The sequence below is a fragment of the Ctenocephalides felis genome, unplaced genomic scaffold (assembly GCF_003426905.1).
Source record: "Ctenocephalides felis isolate EL2017-DRISC unplaced genomic scaffold, ASM342690v1 CF-g0.4_SCAFFOLD_00845, whole genome shotgun sequence".
Taxonomy (NCBI): Eukaryota; Metazoa; Arthropoda; class Insecta; order Siphonaptera; family Pulicidae; genus Ctenocephalides; species Ctenocephalides felis.
Window position 1 is genome coordinate 50,005,597 of NW_020536999.1, and position 27,058 is coordinate 50,032,654.

Sequence of the window (27,058 nt, forward strand, 5' to 3'; positions counted from 1 at the left end):
CCTTATTCATTCTATATCTGACTACTTCTTTCCAGAATTGCATTTCATAAAACCATAAGATAGTGAATTGCGGAATATTGTCACGGTGTATTTGAACAGTAAAGACTTTAATCATTTTAGAATTTCAATGAGAAAATTCTGCGCAGCTTCCAGACAAAATGGTAAAACGAATTAAGAACAGAAAATTAGACCAGTCAACGAAGATTTTTAATATCACGAAACTACGTTTTTAAATACATATCATCATATTATTTGCAATCATTTTTTAATTTAATTTAACGATTTTTGTTTTTAAAAAATTCTTTTGAAAGAGGTTTTGCTGAGGCTTTTGCAATTGCTTAAAGAAAATAGTGTATGTAGAATTCTATAAAAATACTCTTTATTGTTAACATTAAAACTTTATTATATTTTTGCATCTGATTTCTGAACTATTCTATGAATTTGCGATCGTAGTATAAATACATAGTATTTATAAAATCCATAGCAAAAGCGTTTTCTTTTCTTGTTAGTTTTTTTGGTTGCGAGCACTGTTCTTTAGTTCACGAGACATTAATATAATTTTTAATTATACGTTGATTAATTATTTTATATGATGTATTGTTAATCTTAAGTTAGATTCAACAGTCTCTTTTACATAACATCTTTAAAATCTTACAGTAGGCGGGGTAAAGAAACCACACAAAGCTTTACCAATAAACTATTAATCAATAAAAAATAGTAAATATAAACTTAAATAGAATTTAAAAAAACAATTTTACAAGAGATAAATTAAATAAATAGTCATTCCAAGTCTACTGATCAACATTTATGACAAAATACCAGAGAGAGGATATATACAGTGTTATAGCTTTAAATAAAATTTATCTTTAATATTTTGTTATTCTATTATTTCTGATATTGTTAATTTGTTATATGTATTATTATTTATCATTTATTGATTTTATTGTACTTTATTGTTTATCTAAAATTATTTCTATTATTCACAAATTTCATTTATTCTATTTCTTATTTTTATTATTATTTTATTAGTTTATTTGCTTTTTATATTATACCAAATTATCATATGTGTTGTATGTATTGTTATGTTATAAATTATATTATGTTATGTATTGTTATATCATATATTAGTACATTTGTATTATTATAATATGCATAATTAAAATTGTATTTTTAATTATCCCTGGAGTTACTCTGTGGGCTATATGATGAATAAATAAATAACACGGATTCATTTTAATAGAAATACTATCCATCAATTTGCACTATATTTATATACTCAGTGTTACTAGTATTATTCAGCAGTTGTAACAGATGTTGAAATTAAAAAAAAAAAACGAGATATATATTTTTCTTTGCTTCAGTAATGTGCCTTATATTTCGTAAAATCCTTTTAAAATTAAAAGTTACACATTGGACCAGTTTGTAAAAAGAACAGGTGACAAATTTTTGAAAAAACAGTAAAAAAACATTTCTACAATGATGAATTAGCTGGGAGTTTTACTGAACATAGTCAGACAGTTGTTTTTTTGATATCAATAATTGCCGGCGGCAATAAAAAACAGCCTTTTGTTTTTCTCATACAAACGTAAAATCAATTTGAGCTGTATTGTTATTATAAAAAGTTTATATTAAATTACAAGCACGCACTGTATACTCCTTCTAAACGATTATGCAGATTTTGATAAATCTTTCTGAAGTTTGTTAAGGAAATTTTCTAGGATGTATGTGATTATAAAGTACTGGAATGTATATGCAGTACTGTAGAAATAAACAGAAAAAATTGTTAAAAATTTCTATGCATCTTTTACTAATCTTTTCACAATATTTTTAAAATTCGTAAAAATTTCACTTTATAACAACAAATGGGAAAGTAAAGATGGATACATACAATTCGGCCCTCACAATTTCGATTAGGAGAAGTTTAAGATGCAGTTTTGGATATCTTAAATAATAAAATATTGAATTAATTTAATCCAACATGAAGTACCAGTATTATGTTATGGTTATGGTTATGATATACCGTTTAAAAGACTTCAATTTCCAATATAGTGTGGGAATTGAGCCTCATTTTATTTAAAGCAGTTTTACATTTAATATCGCTCATATTATAAATGTATATGCATTTTGGCGTAAAGAGTAATTTAAAAAACAATAATTATTAAGTTTAGGTAAACGGTAAACATTAGTATATTATATTAAAAAATTGTAAGCATAGCTACAGGACAACGTCTGTCGGGTCATCTAGTATATATATATATATATATATATATATATATATATATATATAAATCCATCTTCCCCAAGTTTTCCTCCTGACAGCGAATTCACCCGGTCAAGTGGTTTATAATTAATTACTCTATTGGGAAACTCATATCTTAACATCGAGTTTAGTTCGTAGTTTAACTCAAAGCTTGATTTTCAAGTTAATATCAACCTGTTCGCTTTATATCGGAGCTACCTCGAGAAATTGTAAAGTTATCGATGAGAACTTGTCAGACATTAATATTTGGATTAGTTCTATGAAATAATAATGAGAAATACGAGCACAAGCTATTATGTTTTGTACGTTGTTAAATAGATGGTGATTTAAATAGTTTTCCACTTGTTGAGCTTGAACGTTTACAAATAGAATATAGAAATAAAATCTATAGAGAACATTCATTCTTAAGATAATTAATTGTTCAATACTAACAATATTATTTTATGTCACTAATATTTCCTGGCATAAATTCTAATATTTTATTATACAAAGTTAATTGGTAATTGACCAAAAATTAAAATAAATTTACAATGAATTTGAAGGATATGATCTACGACTGTATTAACAACAATCAATAAAAACTTCAATAGTTTAAAAACCTTGCTAATTTGAAGTTATTTTATATATTTAGAGAATTTCCTAACTCAAATACTCTAAAATGAACTGAATTGCTCCTACAATTAGCTGTCCATATATAAGAAATAATAAAACGCACCCAAATGCTCAAGTTGATATAGAAAAATATTGCACTATTGGGAATATTGGAATATTTAAACAAAAATAAGGTAGTTTAAATGCAAAATAAAAATGATGTGACAAATAAAAATTGACTAACTTGTTTTCGACGCGAATGTTCATGACAGGAGTTGGAAAAACATCATTCGCTGTGCAAGATACTTCGATGGAGCCATCCTCATTTTTCTCCTGGCTGAATTGAAGAGTCTTTGGAGGAACTGTAAATAAAAACAGACATTAGAATTTGATAAGCAAAAGCTGAATAAAGTAGGTGAAGCTTCTACATCACGGTATAGGTAACGATCACTTAGGGTAGAGCGCGAGTAAAAAAGATCACTACCAATATCTCAAAAACATGTAAAAAGTATTGATTTTTTTATAGATCCTATTTTGAAGTAGAAGGCAGCGAAATCATTAATTCTTATGACGTCACTTTAAGGTTAAACGGCCATTTATCAATATGTAAATGAAAATGAAAACTTTTATATATCTTTACTTTTCAAAGGTTTTTGAACATTTTGGCATACCTTAGAAAAAGTGGATGTATGTGTGTGTATGTATGTATGTGTGTATGTGCGGATACAAATTTTCGTCGACGATTTTGGGAACACCGATTAACCGATTTCAATAATTCAAAAAACATCCGTTTTGTATTGATGAGGAGACGTGCTGATTAGTTTTTGGCGAAGGCTGGTCTAGCCGTTCCGAAGATATGGGGCAAAGGTGCCAAAAACGGTAACTCAGTTTTAAAGAGAACGGAGCATTCAAAAAACATTTTTTTTGTATTGGCAAGATGAACAACTGATTGAATTTTTGGAAAGGTAAGTCGAAGGGTTACGGACTCTCAATAGAAATAAGTTAACAAAATATCCTTTCAAATGTACATCAAATTATCAGATGTTTTATAGAGATTTTGATAATATGTACACATTTTGTGTAAATTTTTTTGGATTCTGTACCAAGATTTTTAATTACGGTACGGACGATGCCATGTACACCACTAGTTAAATTCTTTCATTTTGTTTTCGATACTAGAACATATTTTTTTATTAGTTATTTATTTTATCAGTTTTATGTTATGTTTAACATAATTATTTTAAATAAGCTCTATACAAGTTTACATGTGGTTGGAGTAAAAAGGACCAACTGAACCGTTAAACTGGCAAAGGTGCAAACAACAAAATAGTAAAGTATAAATAGTAAATAGTAATAGTAGTAAATAAAAAGTATACTAAGTTAACTATTATTTTACAAGAGAAAAATTAAATTAATATTTATTCAACCCTTCTGAGAGATATTTTTGACAAAATGCTAGATCAAGGTTATATACAGTGTTATCTTTTTAAAAAATGTCCCATTGAAATTTGTATTCTGCGTTGCTTGAATATTGTAGCTATTATTTCGGGAGATCCCTTGAATATTAAAAATAAGGCCTGATGTTTACCCTTTCTATCTGCTAAAAAGGGATAGATAATTAATTCTGGAAAAATAGTAAAAAATGTATTTCTTTAATTAGAAATTAACTGGTATTTTTTCGGCATATAGTTCGACAGTTTTTTGTTTGATTCGTGTCTATCTTATCCTAAAAAACTGTTTTGGTTTATATAGTATAATTACTGAAAGACAAATTGGAACTTTGTGCCCACCCTACCCTACTTATAAAGGTATACTAAACTCACATGTGTTGATCAAACTGATGACAACAATAAAATATTTATGATATCAAAAAAAATGATAATCAAAACACTTACCACAACATATTATACCAAATTTCGTTTACCCAATTAGATATTCATTAGAGAGACGAAACACGTTTCCAGACATTATTTATTATCAATATATTGCGCAGTGTAAAAACCCATAAATTCAGTTCAGGGAGTAAGAAAATTGTGCCTTGAAAATATGAAAATCACGTTCAACATTTTTGTCCTCATTAATTCTAACCAAATATGACAAGTCGCGTTGTGTTAGCGCATTGACAAGAGACGCATCATTACCATAATTCATGTCTTTGCATGTTCGCATGGATTTACAAATTACCATACGACGGAGGCGGCTCACTCAAACGTCGAATTTTCGAAGAAATCACTCCTTATTCGGAGAATTGATAAAGGATAAATCAGTACGAAAATATACATCAATAACTAAGATAGATATAATATTTTTTAAGTTTTTTTTAGAATATTTTTTAGGTAAATTATAAAAAAATGAATGAGAGGTAAAGAGGATGAAGGATGAGAAAGCCAGTATCATTAGGTTTCACAGATATACAGAATTGCAGAATATACAGATTTTGACATAGGGTCCAACCAAAGAAAGAAAAATTTAGTACGTTTGTTTGAACAAGTTTCCAAAAGGTAGTGCCTTGCATCAACATCTGTACACGCCATTGCTTTTGAAGAGTCAAAAGTAGGTCTCTTTGTTCGATTTCTTTTAATTATACCTGTTAATTGTACACAGATAGATCACTTTGATTGTTATTTTGCTTAAAGTTTAATATTAGTAGTTAATTACTAAAAAATAGTTATTGCGTAGATAATTAAACTCAGTCATAACGATGATTCGTTTCCAACAGTGTGCGTAGGGTACGATTGTGACAAATTTTCTGGGTATGGTTGTGACATGCATCTATTGTCCTTTTCAGGTCAAGATTAAATATAAAAAAAATTTTACTTGACCTAGGCAAAATGCGAAAGAGAAAAGGTGACAAACCAGTACAAAAAAAAGATTTCACAAAAATTTCTTGTTAATTTTGTTTAAAAAAATATGTTTTTTTTAGCCAGAAATTTTCATCAGCCAAGTTTGACTTATATTTCTTTCCCCTAGCAATACAAATCAATATATCTTAAATAAATATAAATTTTGTATTTAAAATTAATTGAAGAAAACTTAATGTTATGAAGTTTCTCCAGGGGCCCTAGTGAAATAAAGGAATTCAAGGGACTTATATATTATTCAGAAAATTGATAAAGGCTAAAAAAGTGCAAATGTATAGTAACTTAAACAATTTAATAGTCAGACTGAATATTTTTTAGTTTTTTACAATATTTGATGTCAAAGTTTTAATAAAATTAACGTGTGTCTCTAAATAATGTTCAAAAAGGCTAAAAGTTTAAAGTGGAACATATGTAATACATAATTGTTTATGAAATAGTAATTAATTTTTTTTCAACTTGTTTTTAACATGTGTAGCCCAAGAATATCATGCAAAACGTCCTTCTATTTTAAAAAATAATAGTTACACATTAATAAATTATAATGATTTAATGTTTATTATATATTATTAAATATATAACAAATTCAAACTATTATAAAAATAAACAAAACAATTATGTGAACAATCAGTATAGATTAAAAAATCAGTAAATGCGATTACATTCTTCATGAAATATTTATAATAACTAGCTGTAAGTGGAATTCTGTCTTAAGGCAATTAGGGCATCGTGCCTTAAGGCAAATTGCTGGAACTTCCCGTACCAAAAATTTTTTTTTTTTTAAAAACGATTAACATTTTTGAAAAAAATTTACTTCGAAAAAAATAGATTTTTGAGAAACTATAAATATGATAAAAAATTACTTTTTTTTGAAAAAAAAAAATTTTTTTTTGAGAAGAAAAATTTTTTTTTGAAAACGAAAAAATTTTTTGAAAAAAAATGTTTTCTTCATTTTGACATATTTTGGAAATTCTGAACTTTTTTTCAAAGCAATTGCACTGCTTGAACTGCATAGAGACGAAATATCGAAGCGCGCAAGTGCCGCGCCGCCGTCTAACGCATAAGCATTGGTACGGAACCCATAGAAATGTAAAAAAAAATTATACTTATTGTTAAAATCTCTATAAGATATCTGATAATTTGATGTGCATATGTCTAATGATCATTTTTGACCGCCAAATGGCTCATTTTTTTTACTTTTTCCTCCATATCTCCGAAACGGCTAGACCTACCTTCATGAAAATTTTATCGATTCTTCATCTTGTCAATACAAGTAAAATGTTTTTTGAATTATTCAAATCGGACGCTCCGTTCTCTTTAAAACTGAGTTACCGTTTTCGGCACTTTTTGCCCCGTATCTTCGGAACGGCTAGACCTGCCTTCGCCAAAAACTAATCAGCACGTCTCCTTATCAATACGAATCGAATGTTTTTTGAATTATTCAAATCGGTTGATCCGTGTTCCCGAAATCGTCGACGAAAATTTGTATCCGCACATACATACACACACGTACATACACACACACACACACACATACATCCATTTTTTCTAAGGTATGCCAAAATGTTCAGAAACCTCTGAAACGTAAAGATATATAAAAATTTTCATTTTCGATTTTTTTGCGATTACTATAACTTACCCTACGGGAAGTTAATAATTACAAAGTATAATTAGCGCAGAAAATTCATACACATAATGTATGAATAAATAATTTATATGGCAATTAGTAAAATTATGGTGTCAACTAATAATTATGTAATGTAAAAAAACGATCATCATTTCATGAAAAATTTGTGACAAGCAATAAAGTTCAAACAGCATATAATAATAGTCACTACATTCATTTTGAGTTATTAGGACATTTTTAATTCGTTATTTAAATAAATAGCAATATGCGACTATAAATAAAAATTTGGTTTTAATACATTTTTTTGTGTTGCTTCCTTTTATACTAATGAATAAGACTCCATTGAAATCGAAATTCTGTATATATTTAGTTTGCGTGATTATGATTTTTTAATACTGTTTAAATGAATAGGACTTTTCAATGCGTTATTTGAATAATAAGCAATATATAGCTAAGAACAGAAATTTGGTTTTAATATATTTTTATATGATGTTGCTTTCCTTCAAACTAGTGGAATACGTCTCTCCATTAAAATCGAAATTATCTTTATATTTAGTTTGCATGATTATGATTTTTCAGTGTCCTGTTAAAATAAATAGTCTAGTGTACTTATAATAGGTTTTTTGTGTGAAAATATTCTTTGCTTCATGCTAGTAAAGTTAGAACTGCAGTGGGGTTTAACTATACATTGATATGTTGGCTCTACAGAAAACAGAAGTGAATTAGAGAACAATTACGTATTTGGGGCATGTTTAGTACTTGCAGATATATCCCTTAGCGTGACAAGTACCCACTATAGTCATTTATAAATTTGCGATACATGGCGAGTCCTTTGGGCGCGATGTTTTCAGTTTAAGCTCTAAATGACACAAACGAAGAGGTCGGTGCCATAAAATTTCATTAACGATGTTGCCTTGACTGTATATTCTATCTACTATAGGATGTCACTCTTTGAATTGATATATATATATATATATATATATATATATATATATATATATATATATATATATATATATGTATATATATATATATAAGAGATCAAAGATTTAGGAGCCCCCAAATTCTACCAAGAATGATTTGAGATGTGAGGCTGGAGAAGAATGAAGAAAATATAATGGACTGACAAGGTGACAAATTAAGAGTAACACGAAAAAAAAATGTTATAATAATAATTTTAAACATAACAGTTATTATAAAGTTGCAGATACTCATCTGCATTACTAACATAAACTTTCTGAACAAACAGTCATAAACAAACAATGTGTGTATGCAACATATCTATGAATGAAATATAGAAGAAAACGATATTACATTGTGTTCACAAACAAGTTAGTTAATATTTTTTTAGAGATGCATTTTTGAGATCTTTTGCAGACCTTCTACTGATGATAATATCCGGAACCTGTAAAGTTTTGCAATGTGATACTAGACAAAATGAACAAAAAAATCTACTAACTCGATTTTTGGAGAGAAGGATACTGGGTCAAGCCCATCATGAAAAAATGTGCATTCTGGACCATCTTAATTGAGACAAAGTTGGAAAACTAATATAACTGAAATGAACGAGAATGCAAATGATCTACGACTTATTAAACAAGAATATAATTTCAAATTAAAATCGCTTTTCATAGGCATTGCTACAACATTCACTCTTGACTATTAGGCATAAGAGCTAATATAATCACCACACATAGAAGATTGGACAACCGATGGGTTGCCATTCATGTAAAATATTTAGTGAAAAACATTAGGTGAAATTTTTTAAGTAGTTCTGATTGCTGTTGAAACAATAAATAAAAATAATAACATTAATAATAAAAGGAAAATTTATATCTAAAATCTGATTAATATAAAATGACACAACTAATAATTAATTACTGAACACAATTCATCTATAGATTTTTGGAAATTTTGGATTTTGTCAAGTAACTTTGTAGGAAACTAGCTTCTTTAAATAATTCCCGATCGTTTAAAAATAAAAAAATACTTAAGTCCTCTACATTTGCTTGGTGATATTTTTTGTTATAAAATATTCGCAGCTTCAGCTACTCATTAAATACAAATCCATACGCAGCCGTGAGTGCTAAAGCATTCATTTTCATTGAGATGTAGAATGACAAGAATTTGAAAGCCAATTATTTCAAATTTAATTTTATACGACCTCACGTTTTAGGAATTATTACACCTGACAAGGTAATGACATAATAACTATTTGATTCTTTAGGTATTTTCGTATTATCATATCTTTTCCCCTAGTCACTAATTAGTTTGGGCAAGAAAATTGCGTAAAATAGAAGCGTAATACTTGACGCAAATGCTATAGCATTCATTATATATTATGATTGAAATATTGATATTAATCTAACTACCCTTATAAAGGGTGTTTAAACAAATTTAAATATCATAACCAATTTACAAATAAAAGCCGGTCAATTTTTTTACTTTGCTGAAACTGTTACCGTCCACAAACTTGTTAAACAAATTAAGGAAAATAATATATTCTTAAGTGCCTGTTTATGCAAATAGCTCGTTTCGACACTTCATATAATTTCAAAAATAACAGAATATTGTCAAACTCCTCAATCTTAGATTCGTAAATAGATTACCAATATAAATCTTTAGCAACTCAGCATTGTACTACTGGACCAAAGTTTTAATCAATTATTAAACATATTTTATCTATAATACAGTTTTTAAATGCTACAATGTTACAATTCTATTGAAGTATGCAAGAAGTTTTTAACGACTCCACTCCGTTTAAAAAAATACTAAACTCAATTTTCGCTTCGTTAATTTTTTGGAGATTTAAATCTCCACCGTACTTTGCATCGTAATACGGTTTTCCATTTTAACCGTTAATGATGAAATCGTGAAAATCTAACGAATACAAAAGTCAATTATCATTTACATTTATTCAAATAAACCTGAGCCGTAAAACTGAGTTAATGGTTTTCGCAAAGATATGACTCAGAATTTCTTTATATTTAGAAAACACTGTACAATATGTATATTAGGTATTTATATTTATGTTCCGCTCTGTATATGTTAGCAACGGTCTATAATTTATTCCGGTTAAATAACACAAAATGTTTTCCATATTGAACAAAAATAATTGCTTTCCAAAATTTACATAGGAAAACATTTAAATTACATAGATAAACAGAGCTATCATTCCAGCACTTATTTTCTTAATTGGATAATTATATATAAACGATTTGATTACTTGTAAAAATAAATCTCATTAAGAAATGAATCAATTAAGTATTTTTGAGAAATTTATTAAATACAGAATAAATTATTTTTGAATACTGACATGATAAAATTTTCAGAATTTGGTCTATTATATACAAATAGTCTTCTATAGTTTTGTCTACAAGCATATTACTAGGTAAATTCTAGAATGTATTAATAGATTCAGTTATTTTATTATTAACAGGTACCATATAATTTAAATACCTATTTAATAAATTACTGAAAATATGTTTACAAAATATATAGTCAAAAAATATTATATTGATGAAACTTATAGTGGAAATTGTGGCGTGAATGTGCCCAAGCATTAAATAATTTGAATTGCATATGTGGCTTTAATGAGGATTTAGAAAACAACCATTCCCGAATGGAATAAATTACTATTGCAGTAAAGAACATATTTATGGTTTAAAAGAAACGCATAGAATTTTTAATGAGTAACCGGAATAGCTACAATAATATTTACACAGCTTCATATAAACTGAAAAGTAATAACTTCAGTTCAAAGCGTAGTAAAACTATAAGTATTTAATTAAACGTCAATCAACAATCTAATTATACGAAGAAAAATTAAACTACTCGACACATATCGAATGAAATATAATAAAACTTTATTATAGTGTTCAAAAAAATAGTGGTGCATGGCATCCTGCCTTAAGGCAAATTGCTGAAACTTTCAGTACCGAAAATTAAAAGATTCAAAAAACCTTTAAAATTGTTTGAAAACTGAAAAAATAGATCATTAAAATTTTTTTTGGAAAATTAGATTTTTTAAATCTTAAAATTTTTTGAAAATTTTTATCATTTTTTTTGAAAGAATTTGGCTTAAAAACATAGAGCGCCGCGTCGCAATTCATCGGATAAATATGGGTACGGAACCCATAAAAATATAAACACAATTTATACTCAATATTAAAATTACTATAAAATATCTGATAATTTGATGTGCTATGTCTAATGATCATTTTCGACCGCCAAATGGATTTTTTTTACTTTTTTTACTCGATCTCCTAAACCGTTATTCTGCCTTTCTCAAAAATCAATCATTTCTTTCCGCTCCGTTCTCTCAAAAACTAAATTAATTTTTGGCACCTTTTATCCCGTATCATAGAAACGGCTCGACCTGCCTTGTCCAAAAACTGATCAGCACTTCTCCTGTCAATAAGAATCGAATGTATTTTAAATCATTCAAATCGGGATCCGTATTCCCGAAATCGACGACGAAATTTTGTATCCGCACACAAACACGCGCGCGCACACACACACACACATACATCCATTTTTTTAAAGGTATGCCAAACTGTTCAGAAATCTTTAAAACGTAAAGATATATAAAATATGTACATTTTGGACAGACAACACTGTATATAACCTTGATCTATTGTTACGTCAGAAATATTCATCAGGAGAGCTGGACTAACTCTTTATTTAACTTATCTCTAGTAAAATTACTTTTTTAAAATATTGTTTACACTTTTGCCAGGGTTAAGACTCAGTTTCTCCTTTTTACCTTACTCACGTGTAAGCATTTATAGAGGTCATATAAAAAAACCGTTGAATCTAACATAAAATTAACAACACATCTTAATAAACAATTAATTAAAGTATACATAAGAATTATATTAAGGTCTCGCAAACTAAACAACAGTACTCACAACCAAAAAATCTAGCAATGAAAGAAAATACTATTTATTGAAAATTTCAAACATTTCCTTTTATCTCCTGATAGCAACGTTGTAAGAATCAAAGTGTTGACTAATTTATACATATTTTGCCCTCTACTTTCAAATATGGTTGTTAAAAAATTCTTAACTTCACTTGTTTCTGAGATATCGGTGGTAAATCTTGTACAACATTTGAAACTACCAAAAATAAAAGACCCTTAATGATCCAATCAGCAATAATCCATTAATTCCCATGAACACGTTAATTCCACAAAATGATAAAATAGTTTTATTCCCTCAGTTAACTATCAGCAGCAAATACAATACGAGTTGTTCCATGTTCCGCCAGTTCTATTATTGAGGTCACTCTATAGAAGTTGAACTAATTCTGAGGTCATGATGGGATTATCCTGGAATCGTCTAAGTTCACGGGAAATTCGATCCCCTTAGCACTAGACCACTAACAGTTTGAATTTTATGGTTAAATCATTGAGGTTTAATTAATTTCTCTATGTTCAGATCGTCGACAGATCTCATCAAAAGTTCAGGCGAAGTTGATACTGAAATAATCCACATATAATGGAAAGCATGGAATGTTAGTAATGCGATTAAAATGGGATCGGGATTAAAAATTATTTGAAAAAATTAATTAACTGGATAGTTGGATTTAGCTGATTTTTAGTTTTAAATGTTCACATTTCCGCTATTTTAAATTATTTAATTTATAGATTTATTTATTTGTATGTTCCTTATCATTATCAAAAGTTACATGAATTCATAAATATTAGAAAAATTACGCCAAACATAAAATATATTGTTTTGGATATTACTAACAATTTGTTAATATTTGGATAATAATTGCAGTACTGTAAGTCAATTTAACTGATTTTTAGTTTACTTCTAAAATTAGCTGGTTTACAAAATTTAAAATACATTTATTTACAAAAAAAGAGTGCGCGTAAGGTTCACACGCGATTGAAGTAAAACTCTTGGCATTTAAATTAAAAATAATTACATCATATAACAATTTTCGTTTTGTCTATAAAAATAGTTTCTAAAAATATAGCATAACAACGAACAATACAAATACTTCTATAAAGTTACGTTTCTTACGCGGCATAGATTTTTCATTTGTTTTATTATTTTCATACAATCAAAGCAATCATACACACGCGACACGACGACCAATCATAATCGACCCGTATAGAAATGATATCATCGAGAGCGAATGACGAATTATTGGCACTCGACTCGAGGGTAACGCTCCTCTGTTGCATTTTCACAGATTTACACCCCAGTCGCGCCTAAAGAAGATTTACTTCAAAAATTATAAATTAATTTTGAAACAATGTTTGAAAATGATATTATTTAAACAATTGAGCAAGTTTTAATTTCCTGTATATTTATTTTTTTTGTTTTTGTTATCGACCAATATTTAAGAAATTCAGTTTTACATATAATTAAGCGAATAGGGTAGGAAGGGGCACAAAGATCCAATTTAACTTTGAGCAATTACGTAGTGAAAACCAAAACAATTAAATTACAACAAACATATCAAACACACAACTATCTGACTATGTTCAGTAAAGCTTCCATCAAATTCGTCATTGCAGAAATGTGTTTTTTTATGCTGTTTTTTTTTCAAGCATTTGCAACCTGGTCTTTTTTACCCCATAGGCAATAACAAGAAATCACGAAGTATCATGTGGGGGAGGGGAGAGGTATAGTATAATATCACGTGTATTTATTTTTTACCTGATTTATTTATAAAATTCAGGTAAAAAGACTCAAAAAAAATTAAATATTTTACAAATTTTTCTCGTAACTAAAAATATACGTGAGGAAGAGGAGGGAAGTCCAAAAATTCTTAAAAAATCGATAATTAATTTTGATCTGGTGTTCTGTCAGAAATATTCATTAACAGAGTTGGAATAACTATTTATTTAATTTATCTCTAGTGAATTTGCTCACTTTAACTTAATTTACTATTTTTTTTGTTTACATCTTTGCCAGAAAAAAGGTTCAGTTAGTTCTTTTTACCTCAATCACGAGTAAGTTTTTATAAAGATTATATAAAAAAAACTGTTGAATCTAACTTAAAATTAACAATTCATCTTATAAAACAATTGAATAACGTATACTTAAAAATTATATTAAGGTATCGTAAACTAAACAATAGTGCTCACGACCACAAAAACTAACAACGAAAGAAAATACTTTTGTTATGGATTTTCAAACATTGCCGTTTATTTTCCGATAGCAACATTGTAAGAATCAAGGTAATGGCTGGTTAGGCATCTTTTTCCCTCTACTTTTAAATATTGTTGATAAAAAATTCTTGACTTTACTTGCGTTTGAGATATCAGTGGTGAACCTTTTTACCCGCGAACCTTTGAGCCCCGCTCTATCTTTTATATATATATAAACACATTTCAAAATGTAACATTAGACGTATTTTTATATATTTTTGATGGCATAGTTCGTCAGTATGAATATTTAGATCGGGTTATATACAAAGCACTTGGCTCGGTGCCAGAAAACGTCTTTAATATTGGAATCGCAAACGCTAATTTTGTCTAGAATTATCGTTGAGATAGGAAGAATATTGATCCTAGATAATGTATACCGTATTTAATTAATATTCGCCCTATATGCCTCATTTCAGGCGAATGGGTAACAAAACCACATCAGAATAGATTAGAACATATATAACACATAGTAAATGTTAAACGAGCAATAAAATTTGTTTAGTTTAGTACTACTTGGCATTTGCAAATTGCTCTTTCAGGTTTTGATTTTTTTAATCAAATTTTTATGAAACCCTAAATGTTTTTATAAGGGACAATTATTCTTTTTTAACTTCCCGTGGGGTAAGCTATAGTAATCTAAAAAATCGCCAATGAAAATTTCTTCATATGCTTACATTTTGAAGGTTTCTGAACATTTTGTCATACCTTAAAAAAATGGATGTATGTGTACGTGTGTATGTATGGATACAATTTTTCATCGGAGTTTCTAGAAACACCGAATAAATGGTTTGAATTGTTCAAAAAATATTAGACATTGAAGGGTCCTGATTAGTTTTTGGAAAAGGCAGGTCTAGCCAGCAAAAAGGCAAAACGTGAAAAAATAGGCCCACATATAATAGTGATTAATATGATTCTACTACTCACCATAAACAATCATTTTAGCAGAACTCTTAGCAGGGCCCTCAGTGAACGTGTCAACAACGCACTGATACGTCCCTGACATATTTCTGCTCGGTTTCAACAAATTCATTGCCCGGTATTGATAATGAGGATTTTCTGAAGCCTTGTAAGATAAATTTATTGAATCTGAAATAAACAATATAAATGGAAAAATAATTACATATCAAATTTTAATGGTAATAATCAACATGTACAAATAAAACAGTTGCTATTAAATCCTGAGAACACAATTAATACTGAACAATCCCCCTGCATGATAATTAATTACTATTTAAGATTTTCTATAAAATAATTAGAAAAATACGCATTCAGTAAACTTAATTATTTAAAAAATTTAATTTAAATTAAAATGTATGTTTGCGTAATTTAAATTGAAATACTGTTTACATAACTAGTTTTTAAATTAGAAATGAGAAGTTTGCAACGTGCATGCCTATTTATTCAAACAGAAACTTGAGTGTAATATTATATAAAATACATATTAAGTTTATCAAGAATGTAATCAATGCTTTTTCTCGACAGTAAAAATATTCTTGTAATCTTTTATACATAAATAATAAGGCTTGTAATTTATATTCATATCGATATACATTTTGATTATATGCGATAGTATATGATTTAGAAATTATTATGTAGAAGTTCTACCTCATTTAAGCAATAAAGTTAGTGATAAAAGCAAGAACAAATTTATTATTACATAGAGTTTAATTGTTTTTAGTAATATTAACCCTTCCCAATCGGATGCTGAAAAATACACATTACTTTCGGAATTCGCGAGTGGAAAGGGTTAACCTTCAGTATCTCCTATAGAATTAAAACTTTGACTTTTAACTTTTTAAACATCTATATTATACAAAAATAAACATAAATATATGAATCTATAAAAATACATACTTCTAAAGGCTCCAATAGCTTGGGGACCATCCTTCTCAGGTATCCATTGGTATATAAGTTTTGCTGAAGCTTTGCTACCTTCAGGTATAAAATACCATTTTAGAACTAATCCTTCGGAGTGTTTTAACGTATAATCACAATCTAAAACAACACTTTCCATATCTCCTTCTTGGATGACTCCAGGAACTCGTAGAGCTATAATTTCCAATTTATTTCCTTGGCAAATTCCTGCAATAGAAAGAATAACAATTAATTAATGATTTTATGCTGTTTGCGATACAGGTGTAAAAAAACATGAAATATTTCACAATGCGAGTTTGTTACCAATTAGAGTTATAAAAAAATGAAATATATTTACAGTACAATCACGTGATCGATTTTTTAGAGAACCCCCACCCACTTGGTAATACGTCATGACATTCAAAATCTATAATTTTTCGGATTTACAAAAAAGTCGTTTTTTTGAAAATGTAGGAAAGAAATAAATGCACGTGTTATTTTACTAGACCCCCCTCTCCCCACGTAATATTTCGTGACTTTTTGTCACCCCCCTTCCCCTAAAAGCCTCACGCGTTTAATGGACGCCGCCCAACAAAGGAATACAACACTAAAGTTTTAAATAAATTTAAATAAAAAAGTGTTAATTTTTTTCTTGGTATAACTAATTTCGCTCCAAACCAAAATTATTAAAATTTGTTATATCATAAACATTTTCTCTGCTACCTTAAATTTTATATTATCAATGGCAATTGACACAGGTAAATTTGTCGTATAAAGGAATTTTAAAAAATGGTTCGTCTGCATCGGAAACCTAATCTGGTGAAGTGTACGTACAAACATCGTTTGCACCGATTTTGTGTCACAAATGTAGTATGTAGAGGCTTCGTACACAGGAAAACTACTTCAGCCTTTCAGCCCTTCGTAGCCGTAGGTACTTCAATAGGTTTCGAGCGAATGGCGCGATGTTTTACGCGCTCCACTGCGATGCGTTTGTTTCGAGTGCGTATTGTGTTTTCCATTGCACACAAAACTGATTTAAAACCAGAGACTCTGAATTGAATAAATATACTTGCAGAGTTGATTAGAATAATACATTTTGGGCGAGAACTCAATATAACTTGATCTAAGCAATCCCAAAGATAGAAGAAAAATTTAGAAACGATTAAAAATACTTGACGTATCGTGCTAGGCAAATGAATAAAATCTTATATTTATATAGACAGGTTCGAAAGCTGATTTATTTTTAAAAGTTCCAATCAAGACTCTGGTTTGTATATGGTAACTTAAGAAATCAGAAGTACAAGATAAGGCTGCATTATAATCCAAATCTGCTTGCTCAACGCCTGCTTTCTTTATATATTTCCAGAAGAATCAAAAGAACAACCCTTCCGATTTTGCAAGTTCACATATAAGCCAGATATATTAATCTCTCTGTATCTTCATCTTATTAGTTCACCGCTAATTAGCTTTTTAATATCTTGTCTCTGCACATTAGTGCAGTGCCAAAATTGCTGAATGCCTGTCCATGCAGAATGTAATTAATTGTAAAAAAACAAAGTTTGAGAGTTTTTTCTTCGCCTCTATATCGTACAATACTCAAATTAGTTGGAATTGGAAATACATTATTGATTTAGATTGATATCAGTCTATCCAAGACAAGACTGAAAATTTCCAAATCTACGGCTTTCCACAAACATCTCCAAAAGACTTAAACTAACAAACCCTATAGATTTAGCAAGGTAATATCTAGGTTTATAATTCTTTCTGTGTCTTCATCTTAATAGTTATCAAACTTAAAATGACTACCACTGGATTTCATTTTAATTATCTTATCTTATCATTACACATTAGTCACCAAAATTGCTGAATTGCAAAATTGCTGATTGTAATTACAAGGTAATGAAAAATATTATTAATTTAAATGTCAAGTCAAAATAGAATGAATTCTGCTTAATATCAGTCTATCCAGGACCAGATAGAAAAATCATCCAAATCTACTTGCTAAAGGTCAGCTTTCGTCAAAAATCTCCAGAAGACTCAAAGAAACAAACCCTTAGATTTAGTAAATTAACATGTAATCTAGATTAGTTATTCCTTCTGTATCTTCATCTTATCAATTTTCAAATTTAAAATGACTACCACTGGGTAATATCTCTACACATTAGATACAAAAATTGCTGAATGTCTTTCCATGCTGATTATAGTTATATAGAAATAAAAAATCGAAGTTTAATAGTTTTTCTGTCGTCTCTATACCGTAGTACACAAATGAATTATTTTCAATTCGACATATGTTATTGATTTAGATATCAAGTAAAAGTGAAATAAATTCTGCCTAATATCAGTCTATACAAAGACAAATATTGAATCTGATCATCCCTCACATCCATAATAATTTATGGTAGTCAATAAAGTTGTAGAATTTGTAAGTACAAAAAATCTTAACAAATATTTTAAAAAACTAAATTAATCTAAATAAACTTTAAAAACAATTGATGATTAATTGGAAATAATTACTAGTAAAATATTAAGTTGTTAAATTACTAATTGACTCCAAGTTTCTGGAATGATTATATGAGAATGAATAGAAGTTGACGCATACAAATAAATTTTAAAATGTTGAATATTATTTATCTAGACAAATTTAACTCTTTCGACTCAGATGCCGCCGATGAGATATAAATCTCAGAATTTGCGAGTGAAAAGTGTTAAAAGTTGAATTTTAATTATTGTGAGTTTGAGAGCTTTCTCATTGCCTCTTATCAAACTAATGGGATCATTTTAATTTTGAACATATTGCCAAGTTCGCAATCCGATTAATTGGACAAATTAAAGTTATTGGACAAATATAATAATGTTAAACACGAATACCAAGAATTTATTTCGAAGGTATTGAAACCTTTAAATTAGCTATTTGATTTTTTGGAATTCATGTCTAATTCTTTCCAAAATCAATGCCAATGATGAAAGATATATTTTTTTCTAAATTATAAAAGATTTTTTTTATAAGTTATCACTGTGCAATATAAACCAATATTACAGTCGATTCAATAGTATTTAACTTAATTTAAAACAAACCTTCTAGCTACTTGGTAAAGTAACAGTAAAGCATTTTATACTGACTATTGATTATTTTTATATGAGATACAAGCAAACTTGTACTCATTTAGTTATATGTTTTTATATTACGTATTTCTACAAACTAATAATAAATATTAATATTTGTAGTAAGACTTAAAAATTAAACTTTTCAAAATTAAAACCATAAAAACAGCATATAAAAGATATTGAATTTTATCATAAAGTGATGGAAAGGGAAAACTGAGTAAATTACATACATATGTAAGTATTAATCTTTATTGTAGACATTACATCTTAATTCAGAAATTTAAAATCCATCAGTACTATGGATTAGTTACTCGTCCTCAAGTGAGTCTCAGAATCTTTTTTATTTGAGTTAATGGTTTATGAGCAAAATTTTCATGCTTAAGATATTTCCATAAAAAATACTACTGGCAACAAATCTGAACTCCTATGGAATATCACTTTTTCAGTAATCATCTCTCTTAATAAAAACTCACAATTATAGTCAACAGAACATAGCAATTGCGAGCACACCAAATGTATCACACATTTTATTGAAATTGTCTCATAACCCAACAACCGGTAGATGTATATATGCCCAAACATGTCATCTTCAACCTAAATCTCCTCTCTGAGCCTACCTCTAAGTCCTCGTAAGACAAGTCGACTAACCGACCGATTGAGAACCCTCAAAATAACCATGGTCCCCCCATCCCGGGGGGTCTGAATGGGCTACGAACGCGTTTAACTAGATTTGTGTAGGTTTATGCACTTGACGCCGACGCGCCGTTGCAATGCGATGCTTTGTCATCCCCGTAATAAATGTTGCATCCTCTTGAATCCGATATGCGCGAAATTCGAATTCATACAATAAACATTCATTTCTAGTGTTTCCATTGACATGGAATAATTAGATTTTATCACTCTCTGTGATATGTAATAAATATCTATAAAATCGTTTTTGATAAAACTTGATACTTACAAAATTATGATGACATAGCAAAATTTAATATATGAGAAATTGTTATTATCTAATGTAAATATGCATAATATATGTATATATAGGTGTGTTTCAAATAATTCAATTTTTGTTCGCAAATTATATGAAATAAATAATTAAATATAAATATTTTTGCGATGTATAACTATTATAAGCAGTTGAAATTCAAACTCGGTTACTTTTATAACTCTCTTATCTATGAATCCGAATGCAAAACGTAGGAGCGAGCACTTTAATGAGCACAACTATGAGGATATATCGATAAGGAATGCTATTACGAGAGAATATAAAGCGCGGTCTATTTTTGCAGCTTTAATTAATTTTTATAATTAATCCACTTTTCATAGGCCTATAATATTTTACAAGTTTCGGGTTGATTATCAACTATGACCATGCAAAGTTTCATTAAAATCCCAGACGAGTAAACCTGAGGGTTACCTTGCTAGTTTTAATTTTTGTTGTATTTTAAACTTTTCATTATACTTCTTTGCATACCTACAGATTTATTAGTATCTGAGCAAGGTATAATTTATCGTTCAAATCAAAACTAACTTTTTGCTGATTTCTCTTATTGCTCATCGCTTTGTTTTCCCAAAACTATCATCAACTATAAAAATATCATGAAAAACAAGTGAGCATAGATAAGGTAGAGCAAGGCTTAAAGGTCCACGAGCTCAAAGGACCACCACCGATATCTCAAAAATAAGTAAAGTTCTAACAGCAATATTTTAAAGTAGGGGGAAAAAGTAGTATAACCAGCCATCACCTTGATTTTCAAGATGTCGCGATCAGGAGATAAACGGCAATGTCCGAAAATCCCTAGTACAAATATGTTCCTTCATTGCTAGTTTTTTTTTATTGTTCAGTTTACGAGACTTTATTATAATTCTTAAGTATACGATAGGGAGCTTCCATTAATCTCGTGAGCTTTTTACGGGGTGGGGAGGATTTGACAAGAAAACACAAAATATCAAGGGGGGAGGGGTAAAGTAAATTATCACGTGTGTTTATATTTTACCAGATTTAAAAAAATCCAAATATTTTCAAAAAAAAAATTCAATAATTCTACAACTTTTTTTCGTAACTAAAAATACACGTAATGTTAAGTGGGAGAGAGAGGGTTATTTTGAATATAACAAATCCTTAAAAAATCCTTAAAAAATCGATCACGTGATTAATGGACGCCCCCATTTAATTGTTGAAATGTATTATTAATTTTACGTTAGATTCAACAGTTTTTTATATACACTCTCTAAAAGATTACACGTCATTGAAATTACTCAGTGGGGAAAAGGTCCAACTAAACCTTTACCCTGGCAACAAAAAAAAATAATTAAAAAAGTGTATAAACAATAAAAATAGTGAGCAAAAAACGAAATTAAGTTAAAAATGCTATTAACAAGTAATATATTAGATAAATAGTTATTTCAAATCTGCTAGTGAATATTTCTGACAAAATACCATATCAAGGTTATATACAGTGTTATTTTTGCACTAAAAATTTATATTTTGCATTGGCTGAATTATGTAGCTATAATTTCATAAAATCCATTCAAAATTAAAAGTTGGACCTGCTTGATTTTTGGCCGTGTCATTTACTCCGACTATGAGGAGAAAAGAACCAGGTGAATAATAACTATTAGAATTTTTAGTAAAACTTAAAAAATTAACATTTCAAAATTAAAACCATAAAAACAGCACATAAAAGATATTGCATTTTGTCACGAATTGATACACTTCAAGGAAATTCTGAGTAATTTACATATATATGTAAATATTGCATTATATTGTAGACATATCATCTTAAGCTTGTAAATTCAAAAATTTTAAATTCCTCAGTACTTAGTTACTCGTCTTCAAGTCAGTCTCAGAATCTATTTTATTTTTGTTTATGGTTCATGAGCAAATTTTTCATGCTTGAGATATTTTCATAAAAAATACTACTGGCACCAAATCTGAATTCCTATGGAATATCACTTCTTCATTAATCATCTCTCTTGAGAACAACTCACGATTGTAGTGAGTTTGCAATTGCAATTAACCAGATGAAATAAATTTTCCAAATTTTTGAAAAATAGCAAAAAAAACATATTTCTAAAATAATGAATTGCCTGGGAACATAGTCGGAAAGTTGTTTATTTGATATGTGTTATCTGCTCTGATACAATTATCTTAGTTTCTACAATATAGTTGCTCAGAGTCAAATTGGACCTTTGTGCCCCGTCTTACCCTGCAGCTTATGGCAAGTAAAGTAGATCAATTCGCTTTTGCAAACCTATATATAAAAATGCTCAAAAAACTTATAAAATGGTTGAGATTTAAAACTTTTAAATTGTTATTAGAAAAAATATTTGAAATTTTAACCAATATTTAACGATTTTTTTAAAATAAATTAACATGATTTTATTTATTTCTCCTTATATATGACTTTTTATCAATTCCTTTGATATTTTATATTTGCAATTTGGCTAAAATTATACACAGTGTACACTGTAAAGCATTATTAAAGCGCTGAATAAATTATTCATCTCATAAAATCATTGTAGAAAAAAGAAAAATAGTTCTTTTATTAGATATATTTTGCATGCCCTTGATCACAGATTTGCACGTATTTTATTACTCCGGAGCCATTTTTTATTAAATAACCCTGTAATAAATTTCCCAAATTGAAGTTCAATCTGCACCCAGACATTTGTCAAAATTTCCAATCTGCCCGTGTAAAGCAATGTCAATTTCGACTACCATTAAGCTCGTCCTGAAACAGTATTCAATATTGAAACAAAAAATCAATTTATCTCGACTCTGCGCTTTCGCTATTCTATGACATACGAGGCCTGGGGGGATGATCTAGAAACAATATTGACAAACGCGAATGTAAAACAAATATAAACATCAGCTGCAGCACTGCTCCATAGTTTCATCAATGATATTGATAATACCGGATCTGGTATATAAGATGTTTCAATATTATCCCTTGGAAACAAAACATGGCAAGATGACAGAATCTACGGCGTTAAATCATGCGAAGATACCCAAAACAATCTACGTAGCGATTACCGAGCATCGTCCCTTGAGCCGGGTCGGTGGAAAGCCCTTAAGACTTTGGGCACTTTTGTAAGACTATGATATAGTTTTATTTTACCTCTTCTGGGAAATTTTTTTATGGTGAATAATTCACATTGCTTAGGACTTTTTTTATAGTTAAGAATGCAAATAGATACGGTTTATTGTTAGCAACAGACTTTTTACCTTAAATTAAGCATTATGAAACTCAGAATAAAGTAGGTACATGGAAAGGGGGCGTCCATTAATCACGTGAGCAAGTTTTTAAAAATTTTTGGACGCAAGTTTTTAAAAACTTCTAGAACGATAGATAGGTATATAAATATACTTGTAGACTGATAGAAAGGCATACTTTTGTTTGCCTTTAATTCTGATTATTTACACTCATAAGGAAGTGTAAGACTTTCCACAACGAAAAATGCCATTTGTAACTAGTTTTAAATTAGATCTGAATTACTAAATATTTTTCTATGGCATAATTGCAAGCTACTCTTTAAAATATTTCTTGCATCTTTCAACAACTTATTAAATAATTTTTCTCCCAAACTTTACGTCCAATTAATACAATAATAAATTTAAAAGTAAACAAATTTATACACGTATGGAAATATTAGTTAGTCATATTAATTTCAATTGAGGATTTTTTTCTGATATTGAGCTTACGATTCATTATATGTATATGTGTTATATTAGTCGACTGTTTAATAGTAAATTGAAACTATCATGAGATAACAACTTTTTCCTTAATCCAACGATTATAATACAATATTTTATGTTACATTACATAATTGGTTTAGGATATTTTGCAACGCCATGAGAGTGCAAAAATGTGCTCAAAGCTTATATAGTATTTTCATAAAGCGAAATAAAAATAGAATAAAGGATATAGTATGCTAAAGAATGAAAAATGTAATGTAACAATATCCTTATAATCCTAGTGGATAAACTCATTGCATGGTATTATTTCAACTATAAATATTTGAAATTATAAATTTTGCTGTTTGAAGATACTAAAAATAAATTTAAGAAGAACCTTTGCTAATCGCTTTTAAATAAGGAAACCATAATCTACTCTTTATTGAAGCATTTTACTAGAACCTGTTTACTTTTATTAACTTTTCGTAGATTAGTTGTAATAGTAATCGTCCGAAAATAAAATTTTTTGCTCTTACATATATTTCTTATATTTTGTCTATAAAACCAAAATAATAAAATGTACAGTATTGAAAATACTATTTGAAAACATATAATGTTTCTCGAATATTCATTACAGTACGGAAAGTTTCAGGAATTTGCCTTAAGGCACGATTATGCCATGCACCACTAGTTCATTTTTAAATTACCGTAGGGTAAGATATAGTAATCGCAAAAAAATTAAAGATGAACATTTTTGCATATCTTTACGTTTTAAAGGTTTTTGAACGTTTTGGCATACCTTAGAAAAAATGAATGTTTGTGTGTGTGTATGTTTGGATACAATTTTTGGTTCACGATTTCGGTCGCATGGATCAACCGATTTGAATATTTCAAAAACAATTCGATTCCTACTGATCAAAAGACGTGCTAATTAGGTTTTGGCAAACACAAGTCCAGCCTTTTCGGAGATACGGGGCAATTTGGGGTAACAGAGCGCCCGATTTGAATGATTCAAAAAACATTTTACTCGTATTGACTAAATGGAGAACTGGTTAAGTTTTTGAGAAAGCAAGTCCAGCGGTTTCGGAGATAAAAAGACAAATGTAAAAAAAGAGATATTTGAAGAATGATCATTAGACATTGCATATCAAATTATCAGATATTCATTTATACCAGGAAGGCCAGCAGACCAGGCTCAAAAGAAAAATACTTGGAGATCTAATATAGTTTATTTATAGTTTTTTTCTCGCCATTTGTCTATAGTTTTTTCAATATTAGCTCTAATAGATACGCCACTGCGGGTATCTACTAATTTGTAGGTAATTAATTGCCAGCATTTGTAGGTAAACTTGTCCGCATTCTCTGCTAAACGTAATTATTTTTATAGATTGCAGAATAAAAATAAAACTAAACAAATTAAAAATTATCAGATATTATATAAAGATTTTAAACATGAGCACTAACTTTGTTACAATTTTTTGGGTTCCGTATCGAGATTTATATTTATCTTGTTGAAAATTTTCATTGATCATTATTTTTTTGCTTGAATATTCAATTCTGGTACGACAAGTTCTAGCAATTTGCCTTAAGGCACGATGCCATGCACCACTAGTCATTTAATTAATTTTCAAATATATTACAAATAATTTATTTGACTGATACGATTAATATATCATTTAAATTTGATAGTTGTCATTTAAGACAAAGGATATTGTGTAAAATGTGGATGACATTTGTTTAAGCTTATACGTGATCTTTAAACATTATAATTCTTGGTACGGAATCAAAAACAAAATTTGTACTTAGTAGTAAAATCTCTATGAAATACCTGATAATGTAATCAATTCTTTACACTGTTCATACAAGTACATAAAATGCTATTTGAATCATTCTAATCAAATGCGATAAACAATTTAATTGCAATTTTTTACTCCCAGCTGCTTTTGCCAAATACTAGTCAGCACATACCATTAATAAAAATCGAGTGTCATTTGAATCATTCAAATCTGTTAATCCGTACTATTAAAATAGTCGACAAAAATGTATTCGAACATACATACACACACAGACACCTACATCATTTTTTTCTACGGTATGCTAAAATCATCAGAAGCCCTAGAAACGTAAAGATATAGTAAAATCAATTCGATTCTTTCGTGATTACTATAACTACCCTATGGGAAGCCGATAAATAAAATCGCTTCATATCTGAATAAATATGTCAAAACAATTTATTAACGTGCACCCTAGTGAGCTATCATAGCTTAATAAAACTAATCACTTTCGAAACATTAAATGTCGACATTCCTGATGGTGAAACTTTCCTCGGTATGTCTATAAAATTATTGAGGGGCGCTGAAGCTGAACTCGACGGCGAAGGCGACGGCAACACTATCCTTCCGAACGTCATCTGAGACGGCGGCGCAAAGTAACGCGAAAACAACAAACCTTCACACTTCTTGACAAGCTCCGCTGCGGAAAGCGGCGACTAACTTTTATACTTGTATCACATCAAGTACTTCTTCTTCAATGTTCAAAACTGTACTGTTCTGTTCTGTTCCAACAATGCGAAAACTTAGACTTACTACTGCAAGCACACAGCCAGTGGAAAACTTTTGTTTATTCGTTGTGTCTCACAAGGCACGCGTTGCTGCACGAGGTGGACCGGCTGGAATAGACGGGAAGCCGGTCCCGGTTGAAAGAGATATTTGAATTGTTTTTTATAAACTACAATTATTATATAATTTTCAATCATGAACAACTTTCTAGAACAATTAATGAGGCAACATTATTTGGAGTGTTACTAAGCCATTTAATGAATTTCATAAAGAGAAGGAGGTTACTTAAGATGAAGATGACCATATTGTATACTGCCATTACTTTATTTTGTGTGATGTTAGTTATACGTACTCAAATC

The 27,058-nt window shown here is 29.0% G+C and overlaps 1 protein-coding gene across 2 annotated transcripts in view; it reads right to left on the minus strand.

The window, feature by feature from the left end:
- The window catches only part of LOC113363403, a 197,838-nt gene that overhangs the window by 54,275 nt on the left and 116,505 nt on the right, over window positions 1-27,058 (minus strand). For both annotated transcript variants that reach the window (XM_026605902.1, XM_026605903.1), the window contains exons 2-4: window positions 16,359-16,586; window positions 15,429-15,590; window positions 3,096-3,213 (exon numbers count right to left, since the gene is read on the minus strand). In XM_026605902.1, the coding sequence (XP_026461687.1) occupies window positions 3,096-3,213; window positions 15,429-15,590; window positions 16,359-16,586 (508 nt within the window). The remainder of the gene's footprint in view (window positions 1-3,095; window positions 3,214-15,428; window positions 15,591-16,358; window positions 16,587-27,058) is intronic.